Source organism: Blennius ocellaris (genome assembly GCF_963422515.1).
Source record: "Blennius ocellaris genome assembly, chromosome: 3".
NCBI lineage: Eukaryota > Metazoa > Chordata > Actinopteri > Blenniiformes > Blenniidae > Blennius > Blennius ocellaris.
The window spans coordinates 20,807,659-20,834,126 of NC_137652.1; the positions used below are offsets into that span (position 1 = coordinate 20,807,659).

At 45.1% G+C, this 26,468-nt stretch overlaps 1 protein-coding gene across 2 annotated transcripts in view; it reads left to right on the forward strand.

The window, feature by feature from the left end:
- The window catches only part of usp34 (ubiquitin specific peptidase 34), a 55,274-nt gene that overhangs the window by 20,896 nt on the left and 7,910 nt on the right, over positions 1 to 26,468 (forward strand). The window contains exons 14-66 of one of the 2 annotated variants that reach the window (XM_080520343.1): positions 94 to 809; positions 1,107 to 1,321; positions 1,414 to 1,532; positions 1,658 to 1,785; positions 2,164 to 2,253; positions 2,505 to 2,600; positions 2,720 to 2,802; positions 4,504 to 4,658; positions 4,956 to 5,069; positions 5,164 to 5,263; positions 5,454 to 5,616; positions 5,710 to 5,836; positions 6,585 to 6,735; positions 7,733 to 7,833; positions 7,962 to 8,177; positions 8,674 to 8,799; positions 9,039 to 9,161; positions 10,030 to 10,113; positions 10,214 to 10,300; positions 11,139 to 11,339; positions 11,430 to 11,512; positions 11,614 to 11,654; positions 11,747 to 11,871; positions 12,688 to 12,840; positions 13,794 to 13,898; positions 14,030 to 14,085; positions 14,424 to 14,728; positions 15,509 to 15,672; positions 15,766 to 15,831; positions 16,006 to 16,152; positions 16,664 to 16,720; positions 17,008 to 17,085; positions 17,762 to 17,856; positions 17,941 to 18,113; positions 18,246 to 18,396; positions 19,518 to 19,596; positions 19,692 to 19,745; positions 19,822 to 19,917; positions 20,003 to 20,067; positions 20,159 to 20,234; positions 21,059 to 21,106; positions 21,215 to 21,280; positions 21,368 to 21,448; positions 21,542 to 21,627; positions 22,069 to 22,237; positions 22,365 to 22,439; positions 22,954 to 23,105; positions 23,187 to 23,340; positions 23,435 to 23,479; positions 24,263 to 24,367; positions 24,565 to 24,712; positions 25,435 to 25,739; positions 25,857 to 26,186. In XM_080520343.1, the coding sequence (XP_080376469.1) occupies positions 94 to 809; positions 1,107 to 1,321; positions 1,414 to 1,532; positions 1,658 to 1,785; positions 2,164 to 2,253; positions 2,505 to 2,600; positions 2,720 to 2,802; positions 4,504 to 4,658; positions 4,956 to 5,069; positions 5,164 to 5,263; positions 5,454 to 5,616; positions 5,710 to 5,836; positions 6,585 to 6,735; positions 7,733 to 7,833; positions 7,962 to 8,177; positions 8,674 to 8,799; positions 9,039 to 9,161; positions 10,030 to 10,113; positions 10,214 to 10,300; positions 11,139 to 11,339; positions 11,430 to 11,512; positions 11,614 to 11,654; positions 11,747 to 11,871; positions 12,688 to 12,840; positions 13,794 to 13,898; positions 14,030 to 14,085; positions 14,424 to 14,728; positions 15,509 to 15,672; positions 15,766 to 15,831; positions 16,006 to 16,152; positions 16,664 to 16,720; positions 17,008 to 17,085; positions 17,762 to 17,856; positions 17,941 to 18,113; positions 18,246 to 18,396; positions 19,518 to 19,596; positions 19,692 to 19,745; positions 19,822 to 19,917; positions 20,003 to 20,067; positions 20,159 to 20,234; positions 21,059 to 21,106; positions 21,215 to 21,280; positions 21,368 to 21,448; positions 21,542 to 21,627; positions 22,069 to 22,237; positions 22,365 to 22,439; positions 22,954 to 23,105; positions 23,187 to 23,340; positions 23,435 to 23,479; positions 24,263 to 24,367; positions 24,565 to 24,712; positions 25,435 to 25,739; positions 25,857 to 26,186 (7,128 nt within the window). Of the gene's footprint in view, positions 1 to 93; positions 810 to 1,106; positions 1,322 to 1,413; positions 1,533 to 1,657; positions 1,786 to 2,163; positions 2,254 to 2,504; positions 2,601 to 2,719; positions 2,803 to 4,503; positions 4,659 to 4,955; positions 5,070 to 5,163; positions 5,264 to 5,453; positions 5,617 to 5,709; positions 5,837 to 6,584; positions 6,736 to 7,732; positions 7,834 to 7,961; positions 8,178 to 8,673; positions 8,800 to 9,038; positions 9,162 to 10,029; positions 10,114 to 10,213; positions 10,301 to 11,138; positions 11,340 to 11,429; positions 11,513 to 11,613; positions 11,655 to 11,746; positions 11,872 to 12,687; positions 12,841 to 13,793; positions 13,899 to 13,990; positions 14,086 to 14,423; positions 14,729 to 15,508; positions 15,673 to 15,765; positions 15,832 to 16,005; positions 16,153 to 16,663; positions 16,721 to 17,007; positions 17,086 to 17,761; positions 17,857 to 17,940; positions 18,114 to 18,245; positions 18,397 to 19,517; positions 19,597 to 19,691; positions 19,746 to 19,821; positions 19,918 to 20,002; positions 20,068 to 20,158; positions 20,235 to 21,058; positions 21,107 to 21,214; positions 21,281 to 21,367; positions 21,449 to 21,541; positions 21,628 to 22,068; positions 22,238 to 22,364; positions 22,440 to 22,953; positions 23,106 to 23,186; positions 23,341 to 23,434; positions 23,480 to 24,262; positions 24,368 to 24,564; positions 24,713 to 25,434; positions 25,740 to 25,856; positions 26,187 to 26,468 lie in introns of both variants that reach the window. The other variant, XM_080520342.1, reaches the window with a different exon arrangement.

Consider the following 26,468-nt stretch of genomic DNA (forward strand, 5'->3'; position numbering starts at 1 on the left):
GTAACGCTCGAGTCGTGTAAAGCGACAGCGCAGAGTTTTATTAAGGAAACAATATTTTCATCATCTGAGAGGTTTTGTTCTGCGCTCCATTAGGAGTCGATGCAGGGGAGCTCGGACGAGACGGCGAACAGCGTGGAGGAAGGCAGCAGCGGGCCGGGCAGCAGCAGCGGACGCAGCGAGGCCTCCAGCAACGAAGCCGCCTCCAGCCGGGCCAGCCAGTCAGCCGGCAGCCCCGGCAGCGAGATGCACTCCGACGACATGGCGGACAGCGAGGCCTTAAAGGAGGAGGAGGACGACGACGAAGAAGAGGACGACGAGGAGGACGACGACGATGACGATGAGGAGGAAGATGAGGGGAACCGGTTAGCCGCCGAGGGCGGCCAGCAGAAGGAGCCCCACGAGCAGACGGAGTCCAGAAAGAGGAAGGCGGGCGAAGCCCTGGGCGAGGGGCCGAGTCAGGAGGCGGGGCCCAGTGGGACAGGGGGAGGAGTCAAGCCAAAGGTCCTGCCTTTTAACCCGGAGACCTCTGCCGTCATGGTGGCGTCGGCGTCGTTAGAGGGCCGGATGAGGATGTTGGACGCGTGCTCCGCATCGTCGTCCGCTCGGCCCGAAGGGGCGGAGCCACAGCAGCAGCTCCCGGACATTGGCCCCTCCCAGATGGTCCAGGGGCCTCAGGAGCCCCCCTGTCTGCCACGGCCCGGGGACTTCCTCGGGGAAGCCATGGGCAGCGAGCTCTTTAACTGCCGCCGTTTCATTGGGCCCCAGCACCACCACCACCACCACCATCATCACCACCACCATCACGAAGGGTGAGACCGTCCTGTCGTCTCAATCCTCAAAACCTGAAATCTCACATACGCATCGGAAGCTGCAGTTTTTGTTAGTACAACAAAAACTACAGAAATGTATATCGACTGTTGGCTTCTGTTTGAGGGTGAAATATGTACTATGGCTCCAGATCCTTTTTTTTTTTTTGGCAAAGTGAGTAAAAAATAAAAAACAAAGAGGCCACGACCATACTAAGGATTTTACTAACTATTCACAGCAAATGACAAATTAAACAAATAGTGTTTTGATAAAGTGTCTAAACCTCTTCCTCCCCTCAGTGCCATGGTGGAGGACATGCTGAGCGCCGACGACGTCAGCTGCAGCAGCTCACAGGTGAGCGCCAAGTCGGAGAAGAACATGGCCGACTTCGACGGGGAGGAGTCGGGCTGCGAGGAGGAGCTGGTGCAGATCAACTCCCACGCGGAGCTCAGCTCCCACCTGCAGCAGCACCTCCCCAACCTGGCCTCCATCTACCACGAGCACCTCGTGCAAGGTGAGCCGCTGTTGATTTTTCCGAACCTGAGTCATAAGTGTAATTATAAGGCAGGGCAGCTGATTATCTGTGGACACGCTGTTCCTGTGCAGGCCCGGCCGTTCATAAGCATCAGTACTCCAGCAGCCACGCCGTGACCGACATCAACCTGGATAACGTTTGTAAGAAGGGCAACACGCTGCTGTGGGACCTGGTGCAGGACGAAGACGCGGTACGACGACGACTCACGCAGTCGCGCACGTTTGAACCCGTTGGCTTCGAAGCTCGACACGCAGCGGCGACTCCAGTTTGTTCGACCGCCGCCTGACCTCGCCTTCATTTTGCTCTTGTGTCCAGATCCACCTGTCCGAAGGTCTGATTAACGAAGCGGAGAAACTGCTCTGCTCACTCGTCTGCTGGTTCACCGACAGGCAGATACGAATGCGCTTTATCGAAGGTTGCCTTGACAACTTAGCCCACCATCGGTACGAGTGTCCCACCCCGAGTCTCTCTCCACAACTACAGACAAACACGAGACACAAAATAAACTCTTTGTCCTTTCTTTTTCTATTTTGTCCTTTTTTCTTTTTTTTTGCACTTGTCCCTCAATTTTGGACTCTCTTACTTTATTTGTACTTTTGCATCGTTTATGTTTTCTCTTCATTATTCCTCTTTTTCTACTCGTCTTTCTACTTCCAATTATTACACGTGGACTTCGACTGCAACTACTTCCACTTGTATTTCTTATATTTCATCTTCTATTTCCAAGAATAACATTTAAGAAATGAATTTATGTGTCAGATGTTAATTCTTACTGTTGCTTCCAGACACTTAGGTTTAACCCCCTCTCCTTTCTTCCTCAGGTCTGTTGTGGTTTCTTTGCGTTTACTCCCCAAACTTTTTGGCACTTTCCAGCAGTTTGGCTCCAGCTACGACACTCACTGGATCACCATGTAAGAAACCACTCATCTGTTATGTTATAGACTGCTTCACCACAATTAATTGTACATGAAGCCGGGGGAAAGAAAACAATCCACTTTGTCTGTATATTGTTTTAAACCTTCCAGCAGTTTTTTTTATCCTCACTTTTTTTTTCTGTGTTTAAAACTTGTCTAACGTCCTCATTCGAGCTGTGCAGACAGGGATTCCTCACAGCAAATTATTCTGGCTTCATTTGTTCTGATTTACTTTCCGATTCTCTCAGGTGGGCTGAGAAGGAGCTGCACATGATGAAACTCTTCTTCGACAACCTGCAACACTACATCCAGGAAGTGCGTGAGCACCGGCACAAGTTTGCACTGTGAGTCCTTATGTGTGGCTTATTCTGCTTTCCTGCAGCGTCGTTGCTCAGTTTTAACAAATCTGCTCCCGTCGACATGTTTCTGTTGGGCTTTGTTGACCTCGTACTTCCTGTTGCAGGTACAGCCATAGTGCAGAGGTCCAGGTCCGTCTGCAGTTCCTCACGTGCGTCTTCTCAACACTGGGATCCCCCGATCACTTCAGTGAGCTTTTTTTTTTTTTTTTTCTCCTTCATTCGGATATTTGATCCCGGTGCACATTGGGTCCAGTCAGCTGGAAACAGTATCAAGTTTCTTAGGAGTGCCTCGATTCTGGTATCAAGTCTGAAAGTGATCCAATATTGCCGCTTTACCACAGCATGACCTGACTTCAGCCGTTCAGTGGAGCTGGTAGATTAGAATTATACAATAACTACTATTGTTATTACTACTTTTATTGATATTTTCATATATTGTCTTCACAATATTCACATTTACTCACTTTGGTATTGATGTTTTTGCCACGAATACACGAGCACCTTTTAAGTTCATTACATCAAACTAATTATCCAACTTTGTTAGAATATCGATTAAAACTAATGAAAGTGCCTCACTATCAGTGCCATTGAAACAGGTTTAGACTCTACAACAGCTGTAAACATCAGCGGAGCAGTAATGTTGTTATGGGTAATTATGGCCAACGATTCTATAAATTCTGAGATAAATTTTAGAATTCACTTGCATAACTGCCTGTAATTCCTTTATTGTTTAAGTTTTTTGTTTTTTTTCTCAGCGTCTGATAGCTTGTTTAGAAGTGGATTGATTACAATTGTCCAGCATAAACATATTTACCGAACCAGTGTTTTCTTTAGTTTTACACTCTAAAACAAATAGCGGAAGTGTTTTCAGGTTGACCTTTCAGATCTAGAGAAACGGTGAATGAAATGGTCACACTGTGAATATTAAAACCGTTTCCTGTAGAAACTTCTGAGCCGCAAAACAGAAATTGCTCTAAAAAAACCACAAAAACAGCTTTACAGTTTTTTTTTTTCTTCTCTCGGCAAAGCCAAGCATAGTTGTAGTTCCCAAAGAAAATCCTATTTGACTGCAGTTTGGGGCCAAGTTGTGAATGAATGCAGGTTTGGATTTTGGGGCGGTCTTTGGGGAACAATGTTGAAATGGAGCTCATTATGCAACCAGAGCTGCTCCACTGAGGACAATGCTCCCTCTGTCTCACTGAGAGACAAAAGCCGGAGATGAAATAATAAGGGTTCGGAGTTTTTCCAGTTCATTTAACCCCGGTTCAACAGCCACAGCATATTTTAGAGTCTGCAATGTAGAATATTACAAAACACCAGTGGGGCGGTGAGGAGAGTTTATTCTGTCATATGTTAGAAAGCTTGTTTTTAATAACGAGGAAGTTGAAATTCATTTTGGTAGAAATTTTTTGAATGAACAAATATCAGCTAAGATGTAATTATGGTTGTGTGAGAAGTTTGAATAAATATTGTTTAGTGTGCCTCAGGCATAAAGCGCTGAGTACCAAGACTGTTCTTGGCAAGATACGTCATGATTTTTCTTCTTCTTCCTTTTATATTCATTCAAACTGTCGTCTGAAGATCAACTGGAATTCTGTGAACACGAGTTTAGTGAAATTCTAACAGAACAGGAGGCCTTCAGAGCATACTAATGCTAACTTTTAGTTTTCATTACTGAAGGAGACAGCAGTGCTCCAACCACTCCAATGCTGTGACAGGACTGACTGGAGCTGCGTATTACCATGTTGCTGTCAAGAGGAAGAGACATTACAGTCGCTTGATAAAACAGTGCTCACGTTTGTGTCCCACAAAGTGCTGCCGGAGTCTTTTGTTTGGTTGAACGGGTCTCTGACGGTGGTTTTTTTTGTGCGTCTGCCTCTCTTGTCAGGACTGAGTCTGGAGCAGGTGGACATCCTGTGGCACTGCCTGGTGGAGGATGCTGAATGTTACGACGACGCGCTGCACTGGTTCCTCAATCAGGTGCGCAGCAAGGACCAACACGCTATGGGCATGGAGACCTACAAACACCTCTTCTTGGAGAAGGTACGAAACGTGTTGGATGTTTATTATTGCGTTGAAGGTCTAAAAGTCACTACAACATATAAAAAGGCACCAAAGTCACAAATGTGGTAAAGTCTTTAATTTTTTTTTTTAGCTACTCATAGCTACTGTCCTCCTAAAATGTATTTTATTACCAGATTCAATTGTTAGTATCATCAGATTCATCAATGGCGAGGTTTTTTTTTGGGGGGGGGGGGTAAATATGAAGGAGTGTATCATTGTCATATCAAGCTGCATCGTTTGTTTCCTGCTTAACAAACGTGTTTTGTGTGTGGTCAGATGCCTCAGCTGAAGCCGGAGACCATCAGCATGACGGGGCTCAATCTCTTCCAGCACCTCTGTAACCTGGCCCGCCTTGCAACCAGCGCACTGGACAACGCCTCCAGCTGCGAGGTGCAAAAAACCCCCTAAACATCTCCTCAAAGTTGGCCCAAACCTGTCGGGTTTGATTTGGATGCTTCATATATGTCTGTGTGTGCGTTTCCAGCTGTGTGGGATGGACCAGCTGTGGGGCATCGCTCTCAGAGCTCAGTCTGCCGACATCAGCCGTGCTGCCATCCAGTACATCAACTCCTACTACATCAATGGTCCGTGTCTTTCTTTTCTAAAAGCTCCTCCAACATTATAGGATAGTTGAACTGTTTTCTGAATAATGAGACTAAAACTGATTATGTTCCCTTCATCCCCTCCTATTTTCGACCTCAGAATTGGCCTGTAAATGATCATTAAGGTGAATGATGTTGCTTAGTTTCTGAACTGTCCTCATCGTGTCTCCAGCTGGGAAGACGGGCCTGGAGAAGGAGCAAGAGTTCATCCGGAAGTGCATGGAGAGCCTCCTGATGGCCTCGGCCAACCTCGAGAAAGACTCTCACTCCAGCCTGACCAGCATCGAGCGAGGGCTGCTCATGCTCAAAACACACCTGGAGGCCTTCCGACGCAGGTGACCACACACTCCGTCGCAGGGGGGGGGGACCGGTGTGCTCAAGACGAGGTCAAACAAAAGGCTGATGCCGGTGTTGTGGCTCCTCCTCAGGTTTGCCTACCACCTGCGACAGTGGCAGATCGAGGGCACGGGGATCAGCAGCCACCTGAAGGCTCTGAGCGACAAGCAGTCGCTGCCGCTCCGGATCGTCTGCCAGCCCGCCGGTCTGCCGGACAAGGTGCCGCATCGTCACGTGACCACCACCAGAAACACAGCACGACTTTAACGCCACTGCCTGAGACGCATTACGAACTACTTTCTTCTTATTCATACTTTATCTCAGTTCATTTGTTGCCGTTTCTTCTCATCATTAGTTTGATATAAAATTTTCCCCTCAAAATGATCTTTCCCCCACTAACTGGTGCAATTTCATAATGATTGAATCAGTCATTAGACACAATGTGCCGCCAGCTCAGCTAATGCTAGCATTATGATAATACAACCTGAGATCGATTCGGATTTAAATGTCCCCCTCAACTCGACTTTATTTCTGGAGCACTTTAAGGACAAAGTTGACCCAAAGTGCTGTACATCAATAGAAAGTTTTGCAGATACACTCGTATTCGTTGTTCTGTAGACGGGGCCTTAGACGAGTTTCAAGCTTTTCCTGAATTTAAATGAGCTGCTTTGACTCCAGCAGAGTTCCAACAAACACTAAATACAAAAAGAAACGTCCTCTTAGGCCCCGTTTACACGACAACAAATACAAGTGTATCCACAAAACTTTCTTCACGTTAGGGGGGGTCCATTTACACGGCACCAGTGTGCGAATCCACTGTATCCACAAATTTTTTTTTATCCCAGCTCCTAAGGTGGAAAGATTCTTTCGCGGTTGCTAATCCCTCTTGAAGGATTGCATCTGCTTGACTCTTTCGAGAACTTGATGTGTTAATCAGTGGTTGTGTTTTCTTTTTTCTCCTGTGCAGATGACCATTGAGATGTATCCCAGCGACCAGGTTGCAGACCTGCGTGCCGAAGTGACCCACTGGTACGAGAACCTGCAGAAGGAGCAGATGAACCAGCAGGCTCAGCTGCAGGAGTTTGGCCAGAGTGGCCGGCAGCCAGGAGACTTCCCAGGTAACCCTCGCTGTACGAGCTTGATCGAAAGTCACCGTTCTCTGAGAGCATGCGCATTAAAGGCCGAGTGAAATGTATAACACTACTTTGCAAAAAACGATAGCTGGGCTACTACTTATAAGGTTTCTCCGACTCTGCCCCACCACTGTTGTCGCATAACAAAGTTATTTGAATTTTGAATCTCCAGCCGAGGAAGTCGGGGGAATCCTTCTTCGTGTGCATGACGTCAAGAGTTGTGCAGATCTCGATCTGTTGTGTTTATATTGGCTTGCGTTGTTTCCCTCTTAAATATCGAAATTTTAACAGTGTTTTGAAGTTCTAGTCGGCGTTTTATGAGCCTTGACGAAAGGTTGAGCATGGAAGAGACCCGAGAGAGAAGAAAAGGAGCACAGGCGGCGGGAGCGGCTAGCCGTTAGTTTGCGTGGCTAGCCGCTAGCTCGGGCGGCTAGTAGACGATCAAGTAATACCTGGACTCATCTTCGGTGATTCCGCGCAGTCGGAAAAGTGCTTCGACGTGATCCACGAAGCCGGGTCGTTCTGCCAAAAGTCAGGACGCCTCAAAGCCGCGGTGAAAACTGCCGGGTGCTGAGGCGCGGACGAAACGTCTTCTGCTTCCTCAAACATGTTCCAGACGGGGTCACCAATGGCAGAACGACCAATTCTGTGTCTTCTTCATCAATCACTGGGTTTGAAATGCCCGATGATGATGAAATATCGTTAAATTCAGCCTCTTCGTCGTCAAAACTCTGATCCGCCATAATGTAAACACAACTTGGGCGTGTGTACATCCCGTGACGTCACTCTATTATTGTCAGAAGCTCCGCCGAGCAGCGAAAATAGCGCTGTTTATCGGCCATTTTCTCGCAGATTGCCGTGTTTTAACATTTTACCCTTGGGCCAGTTGGCATAAAAATGTCCCTAGAAGCGATAGCCAGAGTGTTTTGGAGGTCGAATTTTTATTTCACTAGGACTTTAACCAACATGTTGTGTCCCGCAGGGGGTCTGATGGGACCGGTCAGGATGATCTCCTCCGGCCATGAGCTCACCACAGACTACGACGAGAAGACTCTCCATGAGCTTGGCTTTAAAGACATGCAGGTAACTGTCGGCCGTCCTTCGGTTTCTCGAGCAAACCACCGAAAGTGTGTTTTTTTTAATCGTGTCCCCCATGTCAGAGGAATTATGAGGAGTCGTGCCTGAGTTGTGTCGGCGCCGTCTGCTTCCAGATGGTGTTCGTCTCTCTGGGAGCTCCACGCAGGGAGAGGAAGGGCGAGGGGGTCCAGCTGCCCGCCTCGTGCCTGCCTCCCCCTCAGAAGGAGCACATCCCCATGCTGCTGCTGCTCCAGGAGCCCCACCTCACCACGCTCTTTGACCTGCTGGAGATGCTGGCCTGCTTCAAACCTCCAAGCCCCAACACCGAGAAGGTCCACGAGAGCCCCGAGGTTTGTGTCCGCGTCAGAGCAATCGCATAAAGGTGGCCTGTAATTTACTGCCGCTGCTGGTTCATACCGTCACCCACAAGGATCAGAAGTAGATCACCAAGGTCACATTGCAAATAATATCACGATACAAATGTGACAGCCACCACAGATACGATAGTCAACAACAAAAATATGAAGGCCACCGAACAAATATAAAATCCACAACTTGACTATAAAAAGAAAGACTTCAGTATAGAAGCCTCTAAGAGCCACAAAATGAATATAAAAGCCACCGCACAAATAAAATAAAAAAGCCACAAATTGAAGCTGCAACTTGAATATTAAAGCTGCGACATAAATCTAAAAGCAAACAAACAACAAAAAAATTCCTTGAATCCAAAAGCCAACAATTACAAAAGAAAGGCACAGAACAGGCTAAAAGCACTATTTGAATGTATCTCTGTTTCATCACTACCTGAGTTTACTGTGCGACTTATTCCCCCCCCCCCCCCCACAGAGTGCACGGTGCGAGGAGCTTCACCTTCACGCAGAGAACCTTTCTCGCCGGGTCTGGGAGCTCCTCATGCTCCTCCCCACATGTCCCAAGATGCTGCAGGCCTTCCAGAGCATCTCCGACGACACGGTGAGTAAAAACCTTCTCATCGGCCTGCTGCTGGGTCCTCAAACACTCATCTTTGTAACTGTGTGTGTGTGTGTGTGTGTGTGTGTGTGTGTGTGTGTGTGTGTGTGTGTGTGTGTGTGTGTGTGTGTGTGTGTGTGTGTGTGTGTGTGTGTGTGTGTGTGTGTGTGTGTGTGTGTGTGTGTGTGTGTGTGTGTGTGTGTGTGTGTGTGTGTGTGTGTGTGTGTGTGTGTGTGTGTCAGAGTGGAGATGGTCTCTGCTGGAAGGAGCTGCTGAAGATTAAAAGTCCCCACAAGCTGCTGTACGCACTGGAGATCATCGAGGCTCTGGGCAAACCCAACAGGCGGATCCACAGAGAGTCGACCGTGAGACAGATGTTCAATCACATTTCACACAGTTCTGCACTTTTTTAGACAAGTTTGACATCAAAACATTGGAAACTGTCCCAGGTGAAAGGTTTAAAAGCCTTTCTGATGAAGATATGATGACGATTTGTGTCTTTTCTGGGAATCAAGCTATGGATTGCTTTCAGTTATAAAATAGCTGCAGTAGCTCTGCGCTAACTTTTAAGAAAAGCTGTAAAATACACAACAGTGAAGGTTTATAGTTTAGAGTGATGAGAAAAATAATGATTTCATGATTTTTTTTGTAATTAAATACTAAATTATATATTTTATATTTAATGTAATAATAATAGTTATTGCATTAAGAATACCTTATTTAATTGTAATTGTATTTATATTTGATTAATATTTTGACATTTAAATATTCAGTATTGATTTTTAAATGAATATGTGTATTGAATTTTTGTGTATTATATTATAGGTTATTCTTGGCTTCAGTCTATTCACATTTGGCTCTTTTAAAGTACAATATATTTGTGAATGTTTTATATGAAGTATTTTCAGTTATGTTAAACTATTTATTCATATTAAACGTAAACTGGATCAGAATAAAACTGATCACATCCAAGCTTCATGTTGATCTTTATATAAATCTGCATTTTCTCTTCTAAAGTGAGCTTTTGCTTATGATTCGAAAGATTATATTTAAATCAGTCGTCACAATGTCTTTATTTCATGTGTGGCTGTCAGGCCACTACATTTCAAGCATTTTTTTCTTTTCTTTTTCTTTTGATCAGCAGATCAAGCCGTAGAACACAAAAACTGTGATAAAGGTTCTGATTATGATCAATTGTGATGTTTTTGGTCACTGTGTTGCGTGTGCTTCCAGGGCAGCTACAGTGACTTGTACCCAGACTCTGATGACTCCAGCGAGGACCAGATAGAAAACAGCAAGAACACGTGGAGCTGCAAGGTGCAACAGAGCACAAGCCTGCAACTAAAACCAAGCAATTAAAAAAAAAAAATCGTACTCTTTAATCAACATTTGAGTTGTTTATTTCATTACCTTTCAGTTTGTTTCGTCGGGCGGTCTGCAGCTTCTCCTGGAGATCTTCAACTCGGGCATCCTTGAACCCAAAGACCAGGAGTCCTGGACTGTGGTACAAGAGCCCGATGATGCACAAACAGACTTTTAGTTGAATAACAAAGCTTAGTTAGCCGTGGGAGGAAATATTAAAACCTGGTTTAAAAACCAACAATTTAAGAGTAGCTAAAGCAGTCGCAGACCAGATAGGAAGACTTCACAGATATTTAAAATTAATTAAAAGTATGAACATTTAGAACTAGAATTTTTTTGGGGGGAAAAAATCCCATTAGATCCCTTGAGCAATTAAATGAACCCTCCATGAGAAAAGGCACCATATTTGTTGACTTCCGACATTTCCTTGTATCTTAAGACTCACTTCATGAATTAATACTATTACAGAACCAATCATATTTTTGATTTAAAAAAACCAAACTGATTGTGAAAGGTTTTTTTTTAGACACCAGGTGAGGATTTAAGTCTATTTATAAATTTAACAAAAATGTAGAAATGTTTTTGTTCATATTTTTATCACATATTATGAACATTTAACTGTTAAGACCGACTCTAAATGTCACAAACATAGACAAGTAGATTTTAGAGTGTTGAAATTCCCACTTTCTTAATATTTTATTAATTATCCAATAAAGCATTAAAATGATAAGGAGGTCATATTCCAATGGAGACAAATGGTGATGGCAGCGTGGTTCAAGGTGTGTGTGTGTGTGTGTGTGTGTGTGTGTGTGTGTGTGTGTGTGTGTGTGTGTGTGTGTGTGTGTGTGTGTGTGTGTGTGTGTGTGTGTGTGTGTGTGTGTGAGAAAACTCTTTCGTACATGTTGAATTGTTCTCCTTGTTTGATGTGAACCTGCCGGTTCAGATTGCAATGAGTGTTGACGGTGCTGCTCTGTGTGCAGTGGCTGCTGGACTGCCTGGCCTGCCTCCTGAAGCTCATCTGCCAGTTCGCCGTGGACCCTGCAGACCTGGACCTGGCCTACCACGACGTCTTCTCCTGGTCCGGCCTCGCCGACAGCCAGCGGAAGAGGGCGTGGCCGGGAAAGTCCCGCAAGTCCACGGTGGACCACGGGAAGGGTCTGCACATCCCGCGGCTGACAGAGGTGAGGTTTACCCCACGCGCACAGCGATCCCGGTCGGCAGCGGGAGATTCTGAAAGTCCATCATCATCAGCTCACGTGTGTCTCCTGCAGGTGTTCCTCAGTCTGGTTCAAGGCACCAACCTCATCCAGCGCCTCATTAACGTGGCCTACACCTACGACAACCTCGCACACAGGTGGGCAATGCAGGAATCCTCTGCGAGAAGCGGTTTCATGTTTCTGAGCGGAGTCCTGAGAGTTGACACGCTTTGTTTTGTTTGTTTTTTTTGTTTGGCAGAGTTCTTAAAGCTCAGTCTGACCACAGGTCTCGACACGAAGGTGAGAACCAAATCCGTGGGTTTCACGCACAAAACTGTTGATTTTGTTTTAACGAGACTGTGGGATGACGCTCGGGTTTGCTTCCCCCGCAGTGACGCACTACTCCATGTGGCTGCTGGTAAGCTGGGCTCACTGCTCGTCCACGGTCAAGTCCAGCCTGGCCGACAGCGACCACCTCCACGACTGGCTGAAAAAACTCACCCTGCTGGTGCCTGAGGTGAGCCGCTCAGACCTCAGTGCAGATTGACGCAAAATCTACCTTTTTGGCAAATGATGCAATTAACACGTTACGGTTTTCAAGCTTTTTTTTGACACCATGAGTAAAGCTGTCTCTTTATACATCAATATTTTTGCACTGTGACCACCAATTTTAAGTTGCTCTACAAGAATCTACTTTAAATTAAAAAATTAGGACCCAGTTTTAGTTTTTTGATGTACAACTCGAATACGATGTCAATACCTCTCTGAAGGGAATTTGCCATTACGCACTCAAAACCATGCATTTCCTGCTTTTACATTTCGCAGAACATACCAGGGTTTGTTCACAGCTTTTTCGATCCAATTTCCTCCTGAATCTCTTTGCAAAACTTTCAGTTTTGGATAATCCCTAAATATGTGATTGTGGTCTCCTTATTGTGCCACAGTTTCTCCAACATAAATCAGTTCTTTCATTCTACATGATTGTTGTTTAATGTCTCATGCTTCACTGCTCACGTACAAAGCTCCAAAGCACGACTTTTTCAAGCATATATTTAGAGAGTAAATAACGTGACAAATGGGCCAAACTTTCATCGTAAGCAATTTTAATGTAATGTGTTGCATGACCATTGTTTGAATCTTCCAAAGTTCAGATGTTCTGATGTTTGTCTTTTTTCCCCCAGAGGAAATCTTTTCATTTTGGGAACGCGAAGCCTTAAATTCAAAGCTCTGTTGGATCAGTGGATCATTGAGCTGATATCTATAAGTCGTTGAATGAATACGCAGGTATACCGATCACGGTTGTGAATTTGCCGACGTGTTGCTGTTGTTCCAGCCGGCAGTGAGGCACGAGGCGTGTAACGGCCTGTACAAGCTGTCTCTGTCTGGTCTGGAGGGGGGAGAGTCCATCAACAGATCCTTCCTGCTGCTCGCCGCCTCCACTCTGCTAAAGTTTCTGCCTGATGCACAAGCTCTCAAACCACTGAGGGTGAGTCTCGCTCTCACTCACACACATCTGCTATAGAAGTAAACAAAAAAACCCAACCCTTCCTGCAGGCTACACTCTGTGTCGGTCGTCCTCCGGGACAATGATTCGATTCAATTTGAGCTTTGCTACACTGAATCCAGTTTGTTTCTGCAAGACATTGTCCCACCAGTGGGATTGATGCTGGAGACACTGGGACACCTCCAGTCCTGCTTTATTGTGTGAAGCTGCAGGGTAGCAGCTTTTTTGCTCAAAAAAGAGGCTTTCCTTCAATCGTAGCACTTTTGCAGTCTGTAACACCCGTCAGTTATGCTTTAATCATATTTTGCATCGCGAGTGTGTGAGCCCCGAAACTCTTTTCGCACGGAGGACGGCCCACAGTTGCATGCTGCACCTGAACGCGTCTCAGGGCTGTCTGCTCCTTGAGTTCAAACAAAATCAATATTGCAGCTCGGCCACAAGCGTTCTCTTTTTTTTTTTAACTGAAACAATTCAGCCATAAATGTTTTTCGACAACATTCGAGACGAGAAATAATCGATGCAGCTGCTGAATCTGTCCTGGTCTTTGATTCTCCTACCGCCTTGATTAGATTATACTTCTTACCAAACTTTTATGAAAGTTTTGTCAGGCTCACTGTACCTCATTACCTTAAAGTTGGCTGGATTCAACTTTATGAAAACGCGCAGTTTTAGCTTTTGATCAGCAACTTTTAAAAACAAGCTGATAAAACAAAACGGTCATGCTGCTATTCTATTTATCATGTATGCGCTGAAGGCAGAATAACCAGCCCCAGCTTGTCCTGTATTGTAAGAACCAACATCTCCTCTGAACCAGATTGAACAGTAGAAACAGAAATGTCAAAGCTACAAAGCGTTATGTTTCAACAACTGGTCCATTGAGTCTCCCGATTCCTTGAAGGCCACCAGGTGTTTTTAACCGTTGTGTGTATTTGCAGGTGGAGGACTATGAGGAGGAGCCTCTCCTGCGGACTGGCTGCAAGGAATACTTCTGGCTGCTCTGCAAACTCATCGACAACATCCACGTCAAAGACGCCAGCCAGGTGGGATCGCCCAGCCGCAACACTTGCGCTTGTTTCCCCCCCCTCGATGCTGTATTGAGCTGCTGCTAGCATTGATCTGTTTGAACTCACAGAAGGTCTCTCCCTCTCTGTCGCTGGCCGGCTCCATGCAGACCACGCTGCTGGACCTGGACGCTCTCGCCCGGCACCTGGCAGACTGCATCAGGAGGTCAGACCTGTCACCAGCTAGCATGCACCCCATCCACGGGCAATAGGACATTGGGAGAGGTTTTCCACGTTGTACTTGGCGCTGCACTTCTTTCAATTAGATGATTTTAGGGCGAATCGGGACAAATTTCTCCACATTTTTAAAATGTAACGAAACATAAAAATGTTTTTAAATAGATTTGCAGTGGTTCAGCTATGAAGTCTGTTACTCAATCAATTATGAAACTTAAGTCGTTTCGTCCGTATAAAAAGAAAGACGTTGCGGTACATCATAGCACCGCCACAGCCCCCCCCCCCCCCCACCCCCCGGTGTGATCGTTGCATTTCTCTGTCCGCCAGCCGGGAGATCCTGGACCAGCAGGACGGGACCATCGAGGACGACGGGCTGACGGGGCTCCTGCGTCTCGCCACCAGCGTCCTCAAACACAAGCCTCCGTTCAAGTTCTCGCGCGAGGGCCAGGAGTTCCTGCGCGACGTCCACAACCTCCTCTTCCTGCTCCCCAGCCTGGCCGACCGCGCTCAGCCCAAGTGCAAATCGCACGCCGCCCGGGCCGCCGCCTACGACCTGCTGGTGGAGACGGTGAAGGGCTCGGTGGAAAACTACCGGCTGCTCCACAACTGGGTGATGTCGCAGCACATGCAGGGTGAGGACAAGCGGCTCTTTCACTTTATCGCCAGTTTCTTTACATTCAGATTGAGTTTTTTTTTTTTCACTTTGTGTGAACACTGGACATTTAAAAAAAAAATTTTTTTTACATGTTGTGTCCTGAGCTCAATGTGCTTACATCGCTAAACGTGGTATTTTTAATACTTCAATACTTGAGCTAAACAACAGATTTAAATTTCACAGAAAAGTTTTGCGTTTCTCTGTTGAAGAAAAACAACGACTCCATGTTGTAGTTTGTGTTCTGCTGCGCTCATTCTTCACTTGCACTCCACCGATTTGTTTGCAACTCTCGCAAAGCTCTTTTTAACACAAGAGACCGAGAGCCTGTCCAGAGAATGACGTCGATCCGTCACATGGTGCAGTGCGTGTTTTCAGAACCCGAAAGTGTTTTATTGTGCGAACATTTGATGTTTGGATGGGCAAGGGCGCACATATGCGGAAAACTTTGTCATTTTTTTTTAATAATGTTGTGACAGATCTAATCTAAAAGGCTGTAATTTTCGTTGTTTTTTTATTTAAAAAGAAAAAGAAGGAATTGACACCAGCAGCTGCTTACTTATTTAGCACGGCAGCTTTGTGACGATTCTCTATAACTCCATCCAGATTAGAGCTTTTTGTCAGCTGAGCTCATGCAAGATTTATAGTGTATGACAAATCTTTCAGTCGTCTGAGGTATATGATGTATGTTGTCATGGGGAAACGTTGCAATTTATGCACCGATACTTGATAACAAACGTCTTCATGTTTCCTCCTCCAGCCTCTCACGCCCCGTACAAGTGGGACTACTGGCCGCACGACGACGTCCGGGCTGAGTGCCGCTTTGTGGGCCTGACCAACCTGGGAGCCACCTGCTACCTGGCGTCCACCATCCAGCAGCTCTACATGATCCCCGAGGCGCGCCAGGCTGTTTTCACTGCCAAGGTCAGTCCCAGCAGAGCAGGCAGGGGAACCGAGGGCTGTAGGAAAACACTGAGTTCTCATTCTGTGTGTGTGTGTGTGTGTGTGTGTACGCAGTACGCTGAGGATATCAAACACAAGACCACTCTGCTTGAGCTGCAGAAGATGTTCACATATCTCATGGTGAGTTTCAGATTCATGCCTTCAGCGTTTTCTCTTTATTTATGCATTATGATAAGCCATAGAATGCGTAAAGAAATGATTAATTCCGGGAATTCGTCACGTCCACCTTCTCTCACGTGCTTTTAACAATATTTCGTAACTGTTGATGCTTGTCTCATCTAATTTTGTGTTCAGGAGAGCGAGAGGAAAGCGTACAACCCCCGGCCGTTCTGCAAAACCTACACCATGGACAAACAGCCGTTGAACACTGGCGAGCAGAAGGACATGACAGAGTTCTTCACCGACCTCATCACCAAGATCGAGGAGATGTCCCAGGAGCTGGTAAACACACACACACACACACACACACACACACACACACACACACACACACACACACACACACACACACACACACACACACACACACACACACACACACACACACACACACACACACACACACACACACACACACACACACACACACACACACACACACACACCTCTACCTGCTGCATGTTACACTAGTGCTCCGTCTGTGCCACAGCAATATGTGCAGTGTGTTTCACGTGGTTTCCTTTTTTAATCAACATCTGTGTTTTCATTGTCAATGTTTAAAATGACAGATGGTGGATGTTGTCCCAAGCCTTTAAAACGCGTCATTTGTACATCTTATTACTGTTTAGTGAAAACACGGACATTTAAACCCAGTATATACAACTGACACAAGTTCATTTTGTGAACTAATTACATTAATAAATTTATATTTATTATATTATATTTTATACAAATTATGTTGGCTTTAAGTGTGACTCTTCTATAATTGAATGTACTTTTTCTGTTGTTGCAGAAAAACACAGTGAAAACTCTGTTTGGAGGCGTCATTACCAACAACGTGGTGTCTTTGGTGAGTCTGAGGGAATTACAGGAGCTGGAAATGAGAAATATTACTCATTTATTTAGCTTTTTTTTAATAGTTATATACTGTCTTTTGTTACCACATATATTTAAGGTGCACAAACATTTTCTAATTTTCCTGAAGAAATTATGAGAAATATTCCTCGTTCATTTTACTGTAAACTACCATGTCACTGCAAGCTGGAGTGCAGAACAGTTTTACTTGTTAAAGTATTTCCTTCTGTTACCTGCTCGGATCTGATTGTTTTTTTTGTTTTAATTTTTTTTATTTTGCAGGACTGTGACCACGTCAGTCAGACCGCAGAAGAGTTTTACACAGTACGATGTCAAGTGGCTGATATGAAGAACATCTACGTGAGTATTTTTGGAAGAAAGATTTCAAATGATCTGTGCTACAACAGCGGACAAACATGTGAAATGTAGACTTTTGAAAGGCAAAACTGCATGTTTTTAAAATGTTTATGCCAGTTTCTGTTAGTTATTCGTCTCCTTCATGCTACTTTTCATTACACAGTGAGAAGAAAGTTTTCATTCATCCAAAAACATCAGTACTTTTTGGCTTCATGCATGATATGTCCCCATTTAAAGAAATGTCACCATGATACAGTATAAAATATCTAATCTAAATGTATTTCATGTGCTGATTAATATTCATGATGTTGTCAGCCCAAAGTCTGAGAGTAATTATGATGATTAAAAAAAACAACTTACAGAAAGCAGAGAAATTGAGCTCTGTGTTTGTATACTACTAATTAAATTGGCTCATGTCTTCTATAATGCAAGTATCTAATTAGACAGTATTCACAATGTGAAAGCTATATTGGTGAAAGTTGAAGCTGAAGCAAATACTTATACTAGATTTTATTTTGATAATTCTACAGACATAAAATGAAATTAATGTAATGTAATTAATGAATGAAAGTAAATCAAACCATCGTTGTCATCAGACGCTGAAATGTCATTAAATGTTGTTTCTTCACTGAGCGTGCAGATGTTTCCCCTTGTCTCACGGCTCTCTGTCCTCCTCCAGGAGTCTCTGGACGAGGTGACCATCAAGGACACTCTGGAGGGCGACAACATGTACACCTGCTCGCAGTGTGGGAAGAAGGTGCGAGCGGAGAAAAGGTAAGTCCGACCATACAAAAACTGCAAAGTTCCAGCGCGGAGGAACCGAACGTATTGGCGTGTGACCTCGGTCTCCTCGCGCAGAGCGTGCTTCAAGAAGCTGCCGCGCATCCTCAGCTTCAACACCATGAGGTACACCTTCAACATGGTGACCATGATGAAGGAGAAGGTCAACACGCACTTCTCCTTCCCGCTGCGCCTCGACATGACGCCGTACACCGAGGATTTGCTCATGGGCAAAGGAGAGCGCAAAGAGGGTTTGTGGGCTTTTGTTTTTTTACACCAAAAATTAAGTAGTTCTTGAAGTGCTCCTATTACAGAGGAATGACATCAGTCAGTTTTGGGTTGTTTTTTTTGCCTGTTCAAACCATTTTGATGATATGTTGCAGGTTTTCGGGAAGAGGGTGAGGCCAAGGTGACAGAGAGCTACGAGTACGACCTGATCGGCGTCACTGTGCACACGGGCACAGCGGACGGAGGCCATTACTACAGCTTCATCAGAGACATCGTCAACCCGCACGCCTACAAGAACAACAAATGGTGAGTGCCACTTTTGAGGCAGGGGTCTTCAATTCCGGGCCTGGAGGGCCGGTGTCCTGCATGGTTTTCGGTTTCTTCCAGTTGCAACACTCCCGAATGCAAGAAAGGGGGCTCGTTACTTGGCTTTTTTTACGAGCTCGATGATGACATCGACATCAGATTTGAGGTGTGTTGAAGCTGGGAGAGAGATAAAACGTGCAGGACACCGGTCCTCGACTCCTGGAATGGAAGACCCCTTGCTTTAAGGCCTGAAATGTCCAGAAATCAGACGGACACGTCCACATCTCAGATTCGGGTCATTTCACAATGTAATTTAGAAGCACCCTCATACGGAATGTTTCTCAAAGTGATGTTTCTCTGATCATATCGTGGAATTGCATTGTATTCAGTGAGTGGAAATTAAAGATTAGGTATTGAAGTAATTGTCCTGTCTGTCTCTTTGATGTTGGTCTGGTGATTTTTGCGATGTCGTTTCATGTGTACCGAGACGTTTTCTTGTAAGTTTGCTGCGGGCCACACTTTGAGCGACGACATGAAGTTTGCAGATTGTCTAATGAAAACAAGCTGAGTGGCAGCTTAAGATGCAAGTCGACGTGACTGCGCAAGGATAAAACGTCATCCATTCACGAAAAAGAAACAAGCGAAGCATGTAAAGGAGCCCTCGCTTTTTGGCATTGGAAATGTTCGGAGAGAACTCCTCAAAAAGCTTTTGCTTGCATCCGACATCCTTTTTCTACATGTTTTGCCATTTTTAGGTGCAAAGCATCTATTTGGGTTGAGCTCCAGTGTGGCGCTGATCAGTACATCTTTTCATTGGTCAGTCAGTTGACAGAGGTCACCGCAGCGTTACGATCATCCCAAATTTCTGGCTCTGAATTTGTCATTGGTGGCAAGACTATGACGACAGCCGTCCTTGAACTGGTCTCACAATGCGACAGAGTGATTTAGAACCAAGACCAAAGACATCGCCACCGTTTTCTCATAGTTGTCATCTTTTGTTTTCCACGGCCGAGAATTGCAATGCATGTCGCGAATCAGAGGCATTAATGGTCTGTGAGTGTAGGAATGGTGTAAATGCAGAGGCTTGGTTTTGAAACACCCATTCTGTCTGCTTCCTGCAGGTACTTGTTCAACGATGCCGAGGTGAAGCCCTTCGACTCGGCCCAGCTGGCCTCCGAGTGCTTCGGTGGAGAGATGACGGTACGAGCCACCACGCAGGAAAGAGAAAAAAAAAGAATCTTATCAAATCACACTGCGGGACATATTTGATCTCAACTTCTTTGTTCATCTTTCAGACGAAAACCTATGACTCCGTCACTGACAAGTTTATGGACTTCTCATTCGAGAAGGTGAGGAGAATCTTCTGCTTTCTTGATTTACTTTGCGGAAATGACAGAGTGAGACTGTTTGTGTTTGTGCTTTCAGACACACAGTGCCTACATGCTCTTCTATAAGAGAGTGGAGCTGGAGGAGGAGAATGGAAAGGACTTTAACTTTGATGTCTCTCCTGATCTACTTGAGGTGCGAGAGGTTTTTTTGTCTTTCTCATTTAAATGCATTCACAAAGACGGTCACATCCTTAAATATGTTCCTTTGTGTGTTTCAGTGGATCTGGCATGATAACATGCAGTTCCTCCAGGATAAAAACATATTTGAACACACTTACTTTGGGTGAGTAGGAAGTGTTGATGTTTTTTTTTATAGAATAAACTCAATCATGTATTTGTCCTCAAGTTTGTTTTTTGTGTTTTGTTTGGTTCAGGTTCATGTGGCAGCTCTGTAGCAGCATCCCCAGCACTCTACCCGACCCCAAAGCTGTTTCCCTCATGACTGCTAAGGTAACCAATATGACTTAAGAGATTAGCTTTTTCAATTTTTACCAGTCTTATTTAAAACATTTCACACACTAAAATAAAAAAAAAAAAAAAGACTTGTCTTATAACATGAAGTTTTAATATTCCAATAGTTGAACAAGGTGTTTTTCAATTTTTACCACTTTTTTTTTTTTTTTTATATTGAAATTATTTAGTATGCGTTTGTTGTTCTGTCCACATTGTAAAAGTGTGAAGCAACTGCAGTTACGCAACCGTGAACATTCAACGGCTTCCAACGGCAAACGTGCTTATGTACCGCGATACCACTTTTTACTGGATGAGTACCGGGGTTAACCTTTAGCTACTTGCCAATACCGAGTACCTCATTCATACTCCTTATGCATGAGGTTCAGTTAGTTGACGAGGGTCACAGCAGCGTCACGCCCCGTCGTACTTACCAGTTTGTATCGGTGATATTTTTCCTAACATCAGCGCGTCCCTACTTATTCATATAATTTTCAGACAACTGTTGTATTTTAACCTAATATTTGCTGCAGTTAGCTCAGCTTCCAGTATGACTGATGAACATGGAACTAAATCACAAGAAGAGAAAGAGTGATAAAAAAATGTATGAACCAATCATAGTTTTTCTCTTTTTGTTGAAGCACAAACTCAGTCCAGCCTAATTACATAATCTATTGCCTTTTCTGCTGACTTTACTTCAAGCTCAATCTTGGATTCATATTGAGAACATGGATCACATAGATCATAATTATGATTGAAAACTCATGTATTATTCCAGGCTGCGCTCACATGTTTTTGTTTTTGTTTTTTTTTCTCACTTGCAGCTCAGCACATCCTTTGTCCTTGAGACGTTCATTCATTCTAAGGAGAAGGTACTGCGCTCCCACCTTGCTTTTACTCACTGCACATGGATTTGACGGTTCCATATGACTGGTGTTTGTCCTCACTGCTCCCCCTCCCTCCCTCCCTCCTTCCTCCAGCCCACCATGCTGCAGTGGATAGAACTTCTGACCAAACAGTTCAACAACAGCCAGGCTGCCTGCGAGGTTTGCGCTTCAGCACTGGTTTCCTCACTCAAGACCGCCCCGCAGTTTGTTCAGCTGGTGGCTGATGGGATGTTTCTTCTGTTTTAGTGGTTTTTGGATCGAATGGCTGATGACAACTGGTGGCCCATGCAGATCCTCATAAAGTGCCCCAATCAGATAGTCAGACAGGTCGGTCAATAACACACACACACACACAAAGAAATTATTTGTCGATGTGTGAGAACGCTATTTTATATCGTCTCTTGTGCCTGTGTATTCCAGATGTTCCAGAGGTTGTGTATCCATGTGATCCAGAGGCTGCGGCCGGTTCATGCTCATCTCTACCTGCAGCCCGGCATGGAGGACGGGTGAGTCACCTCCGAGGAAAAGAGACTACAAGTTAACAAAATGAATAATTGTGATGTTTTATCAGATCATCATATGAGGAAACTCATTTCATATACCCACTTGTCTACTCGGGTATCTGAAACCGTTGTACTTCTTTACCCGAGGTTTAGCTCATCTGAAAGAACTTTTTTTTTAATTGAAAAAAAGGTCATTACAAGGTGATGTCGGATTTGTGCCGTTTGCGGTGTGCAGCACAAACAGTGCGGGAGTTGTGTTGTTGAAATCAGACGGCGACAGAGATCCAGAGAGGAGCTCCTTGTCACTCAGGGCCTCTGTCACACCGAGCTCTGGGAAAGATGTGTGGCTCTACATGATCAATGTACAGGCTGTGTCAGATTCAGCCTGTAGGTCACCTGCGGTCAGGTGTCGCTCTCCCAACTTGTCCACCTGTGTGTGTTCAGCTCCGATGACATGGACGGCCCGGTGGAGGACATCGGCAGCCGGTCCTGCGTCACTCGCTTTGTTAAGACGCTCCTGTCCATCATGGAGCACGGTGTCAAACCGCACAGCAAACACCTGACGGAGTACTTTGCCTTTCTCTACGAGTTCGCCAAGATGGGAGAGGAGGAGGTCAGTCACTTCTGCAGCAGGCCCAGAGCTTTACTCTGAAAGTCTCCGCTTCCATCAGATGAAGCGACCATGTGGAAACATTTCAGGGGACTTCAAACCAAACTGATTGTTTTTATTGTGTCTGCAGAGCCAGTTTTTGTTGTCACTACAAGCCATATCCATCATGGTGCATTTCTACATGGGAACCAAAGGCCCCGAGAATGTAAGTTTACAAAGGACAGTTTTCATTTTCATTTTATTTGCATTCCGCACTGATTTTCAAAAATGAAATGTTTTGTAAAAACAGAAATGATACAAAATGTCATTAATTTTCGTAATCCGCTCTTGGAGAAAATTAATTAGTGGTGACCTTTCAATGGTTTTTTTTTTTTTCCCAAAACTGATAAATGGTTGCAGTTTGATTTTCTTTGCACTTACAGCAAAGATAACATTGGTAACAAAGTGTACTGACATTGTTGGAACAATTGCTTATCTTTAGTGTTATGGCACATATAATCATGTCAAGTTACTGCTCTTATCACTGAACACTTGGTGGCTAAAACCACACAAGAGAATTCTAAGATGACAGAGTGAAAGTGACAGCTAGAGAGTTATTTTACATGCCACAGTCATTTAGGAATATTTTCTTGTGAGTATGCAGTTTCTATAATAATGACGTGCAGCCTGACGTGTTTGAGGTGCATCATTTGTGTAAATGGTTCGCGCCCTCCCGTCAGCCTCAGGTGGAGGTGCTGTCGGAGGAGGAGGGGGAGGAGGAGGACGAGGAGGAGGACATCTTGTCGCTGGCGGAGGAGAAATACCGCCCTGCAGCTCTGGAGAAGATGATCGCCCTCATCGCTCTGCTGGTGGAGCAGTCTCGCTCCGAGAGGTGAGCAAGCCTCCCCGCACACAAGCTGCCCCTCGCCCGCTTCAGCCTGAAGCTCAAAAAAACTCTCTCTGCTCTGTCCAGACACCTGACTCTTTCCCAGAGCGACATGGCAGCGCTGACCGGCGGGAAAGGCTTCCCCTTCCTGTTCCAGCACATCAGAGATGGCATCAACATCCGGCAGACCTGCAATCTTATCTTCAGCCTCTGTCGCTACAACAACCGGCTGGCCGAACACGTACGTTTAAATGAAATGTCACGGGTTCAGACTCTGCCGTTATTCTGTCTATCTGAGTGTGGAAATAATGTGATCGGTGTGCTTCACTCCACAGATCGTTTCCATGCTCTTCACCTCCATCGCAAAGCTCACGCCCGAGGTAAGCAGCTCTGAGACGAGCTGGAGGTTCCGGGGGCACTTCTGGTTTCACGGTCTGCTCGGCCATTCTGATCTTTACAATATCTCCAACACACCTGAACCAATTTATGTAGCATCTTCATTTAAATATTCCACGCATGTCCGCAATACAGCAAAACTTAATAAATAAGAAACTAACAGATGTATTGATGCCAATACCGTGAAGGGCTATGAGGACCTGTGCAGGGAATTTAATGACACTATACAGGAGGATTATTGTAGGAAAACAACAAATACAAAAGGCATCATTTTTATTTTTATTTTGTTTAATGTAATCAAGCAGCTGCTTATTTAAGTGTAATAATAATACAGATTTTGTTTCCTCACTTCAACTGCTGTAACAAAGGAGCCACTGCACCCAGAAGAGACTTTTAAATGCAGTTATATCATGAGTTTACCATCTTTATCAATACAGTGCTTTGGGGAGAGTTAACACTTAATATTGGAACTCTTTTGTAAATAAATTGGACTTAAAAAATGAATTGTATTTAAAATCTCTCTCGTATTTAAAAAAAAAAAAAGTATTTTGTTGTCAAAGCTTAATAACTTAAGCAATGATCATACAGCTCTTGTTCTGTTTTTGCTGACCAGTATTCAGCTCATAGCCTTGTATTTTAAAGTGAGTTTTAGTAATTACGTAACCAGCGACAAGCACAATACATTTCCAATGTACTGTTCTTCTCTGCGGTGTGACTAGATAGTGAAGGAATGAAAAGTGACTCCGTCCTCTGCTTCCTCCCATCAGGCCGCCAACCCGTTCTTCAAACTGTTAACAATGTTGATGGAGTTTGCGGGCGGCCCACCGGGGATGCCCTCCTTCGCTTCTTATATCCTGCAGAGGATCTGGGAGGTAAGAGGAGTGGCGAACATTGGGTCTGATGCGCTCACGAGACAGCCTCTCCTGCTTATAATGCAACACACTGACCTATAAAAGTCACGTTTTGTTCACTGTTTTCTATGAAAATATTTAACAGTACAAAAAAACAAAAAAAAAACAAAGCGGTGTGAAGCTGATATTTGAGCTCCTCCTGTGTGCTTCTCCGTCAGGTGATCGAGTACAACCCCTCACAGTGTCTGGACTGGCTGGCTGTGCAGACTCCCAGGAACAAGCTGGCCCACAGCTGGGTGCTGCAGAACATGGAGAACTGGGTGGAGCGCTTCCTGCTGGCACACAACTACCCCCGAGTCCGCACATGTAAGGACCGCCCAGACTCGAAACATTAACACACTGTGCTGCATTTTATTGAATGACGAGTTGATTGATTTGATTGTTTTCTTGGCTGTTGATGCTGTAGATCAGGGGTGTCAAAGATCTTGAGTGGGCTGGACCTGTACAATAGTGCCACAGTCACCTTTAAATTTAAACTATTTTTTTCTTTCTTTGTTCTGGCACAAAGTATATGTGATGAACATGTTGGTATTTTCACAAAACCGAACAATTTCTACTGAAAATGACTACAATCGCAACATAAAGCAGATTTTAATGAACACTTCTGGCATCGCTGTGGCATTATGGTTGTTGTTACACCCTGACAGCAGAACTGAGGCTAATGCTAGTTTTCTAGCTTTCATGGCAGCAGCACTAATATCTCAACATTGTATTGTGTCCACTACGCTAAAGATATCTTAAAAGAAATGCACAAAAAAAACCCTCAAAGCATTGTTTTGTTTGACATTTTTCCAATTTGCTTGGTGGTTTGGCTGGATTGTTATTTGATTGATATTTGAAGTAAAATGGGATTCTATTATATGTTGACTTGAACTTGTATGTTTTCTGATTATATGAGCTCAAAGACTGATGAACTAAGATTACTTATGGTTAGTTTGAGCATGTCTGTAAAAGAACTCTTGCTTTCTGATTTGGGAATAACTCAGTGCGTAAAGCAAGAAGTCACGGTCTGCTCTTCCTCTTCCCAGCGGCGGCGTACCTCCTGGTCTCCCTCATCCCCAGTAACTCCTTCCGCCAGATGTTTCGTTCCACGCGTTCGCTCCACCTGCCGACCCGGGAGCTGCCGCTGTCCCCCGACACCACTGTGGTTCTGCACCAAGTCTACAACCTGCTGCTGGGGCTGCTGGGACGCGCCAAGCTGTACGTGGACGCCAGCGTCCACGGCACCACCAAGCTGGTGCAGTACTTCAGCTTCATGACCTACTGCCTCATCTCCAAGACGGAGAAGCTCATGTTCTCCGGATATTTCATGGACCTCTGGAACCTCTTCCAGGTGTTTATCGGTCTCTTATTCATCGGGATTAGAAATCCGGTCTTTTTTAAATTGCGTATTGGAAATGATCCGTCATCTGCCTTCTGCCGCATTGTAACCTCCTGGACGTTTCCTCAGCCCAAACTGTCGGAGCCGGCCATCGCCACCAACCACAACAAGCAGGCGCTGCTGTCCTTCTGGTACAACGTGTGCGTGGACTGTGCGGAGAACGTGCGGCTGGTGGTGCAGAACCCCGTGGTGACCAAGAACATCGCCTTCAACTACATCCTGGCCGACCACGACGACCAGGAGGTGGTGCTCTTCAACCGCGGCATGCTGCCCGCCTACTACGGCATCCTGCGCATGTGCTGCGAGCAGTCGCCCGCCTTCACTCGCCAGCTGGCCTCGCACCAGAACATCCAGTGGGCCTTCAAGAACCTGACGCCGCACGCCAGCCAGTACCCGGGGGTGAGTGGAGAGTCGGGCGAAGCAGATCCGGCCTTCGCTTTTGTCGACGGGACGCGGTTAGATCAGGGCCCTGCTGCCTCCGTGTCACTTTTCACCAAATCAAATTTAAGCTTGAACTGCAAAACATGTTTAACCTTTAAAATGATGAAAGTTCCTTGTGTCGATTGGATATGCAAACAAAAATGTGTATTCATGGAATTTCAATTACAGTTTAGAATAGGAAATATTTCATTACGTTTTCAGCTGTTTATGGACCCGAGCGTGGCAATTTTACCTTATGTA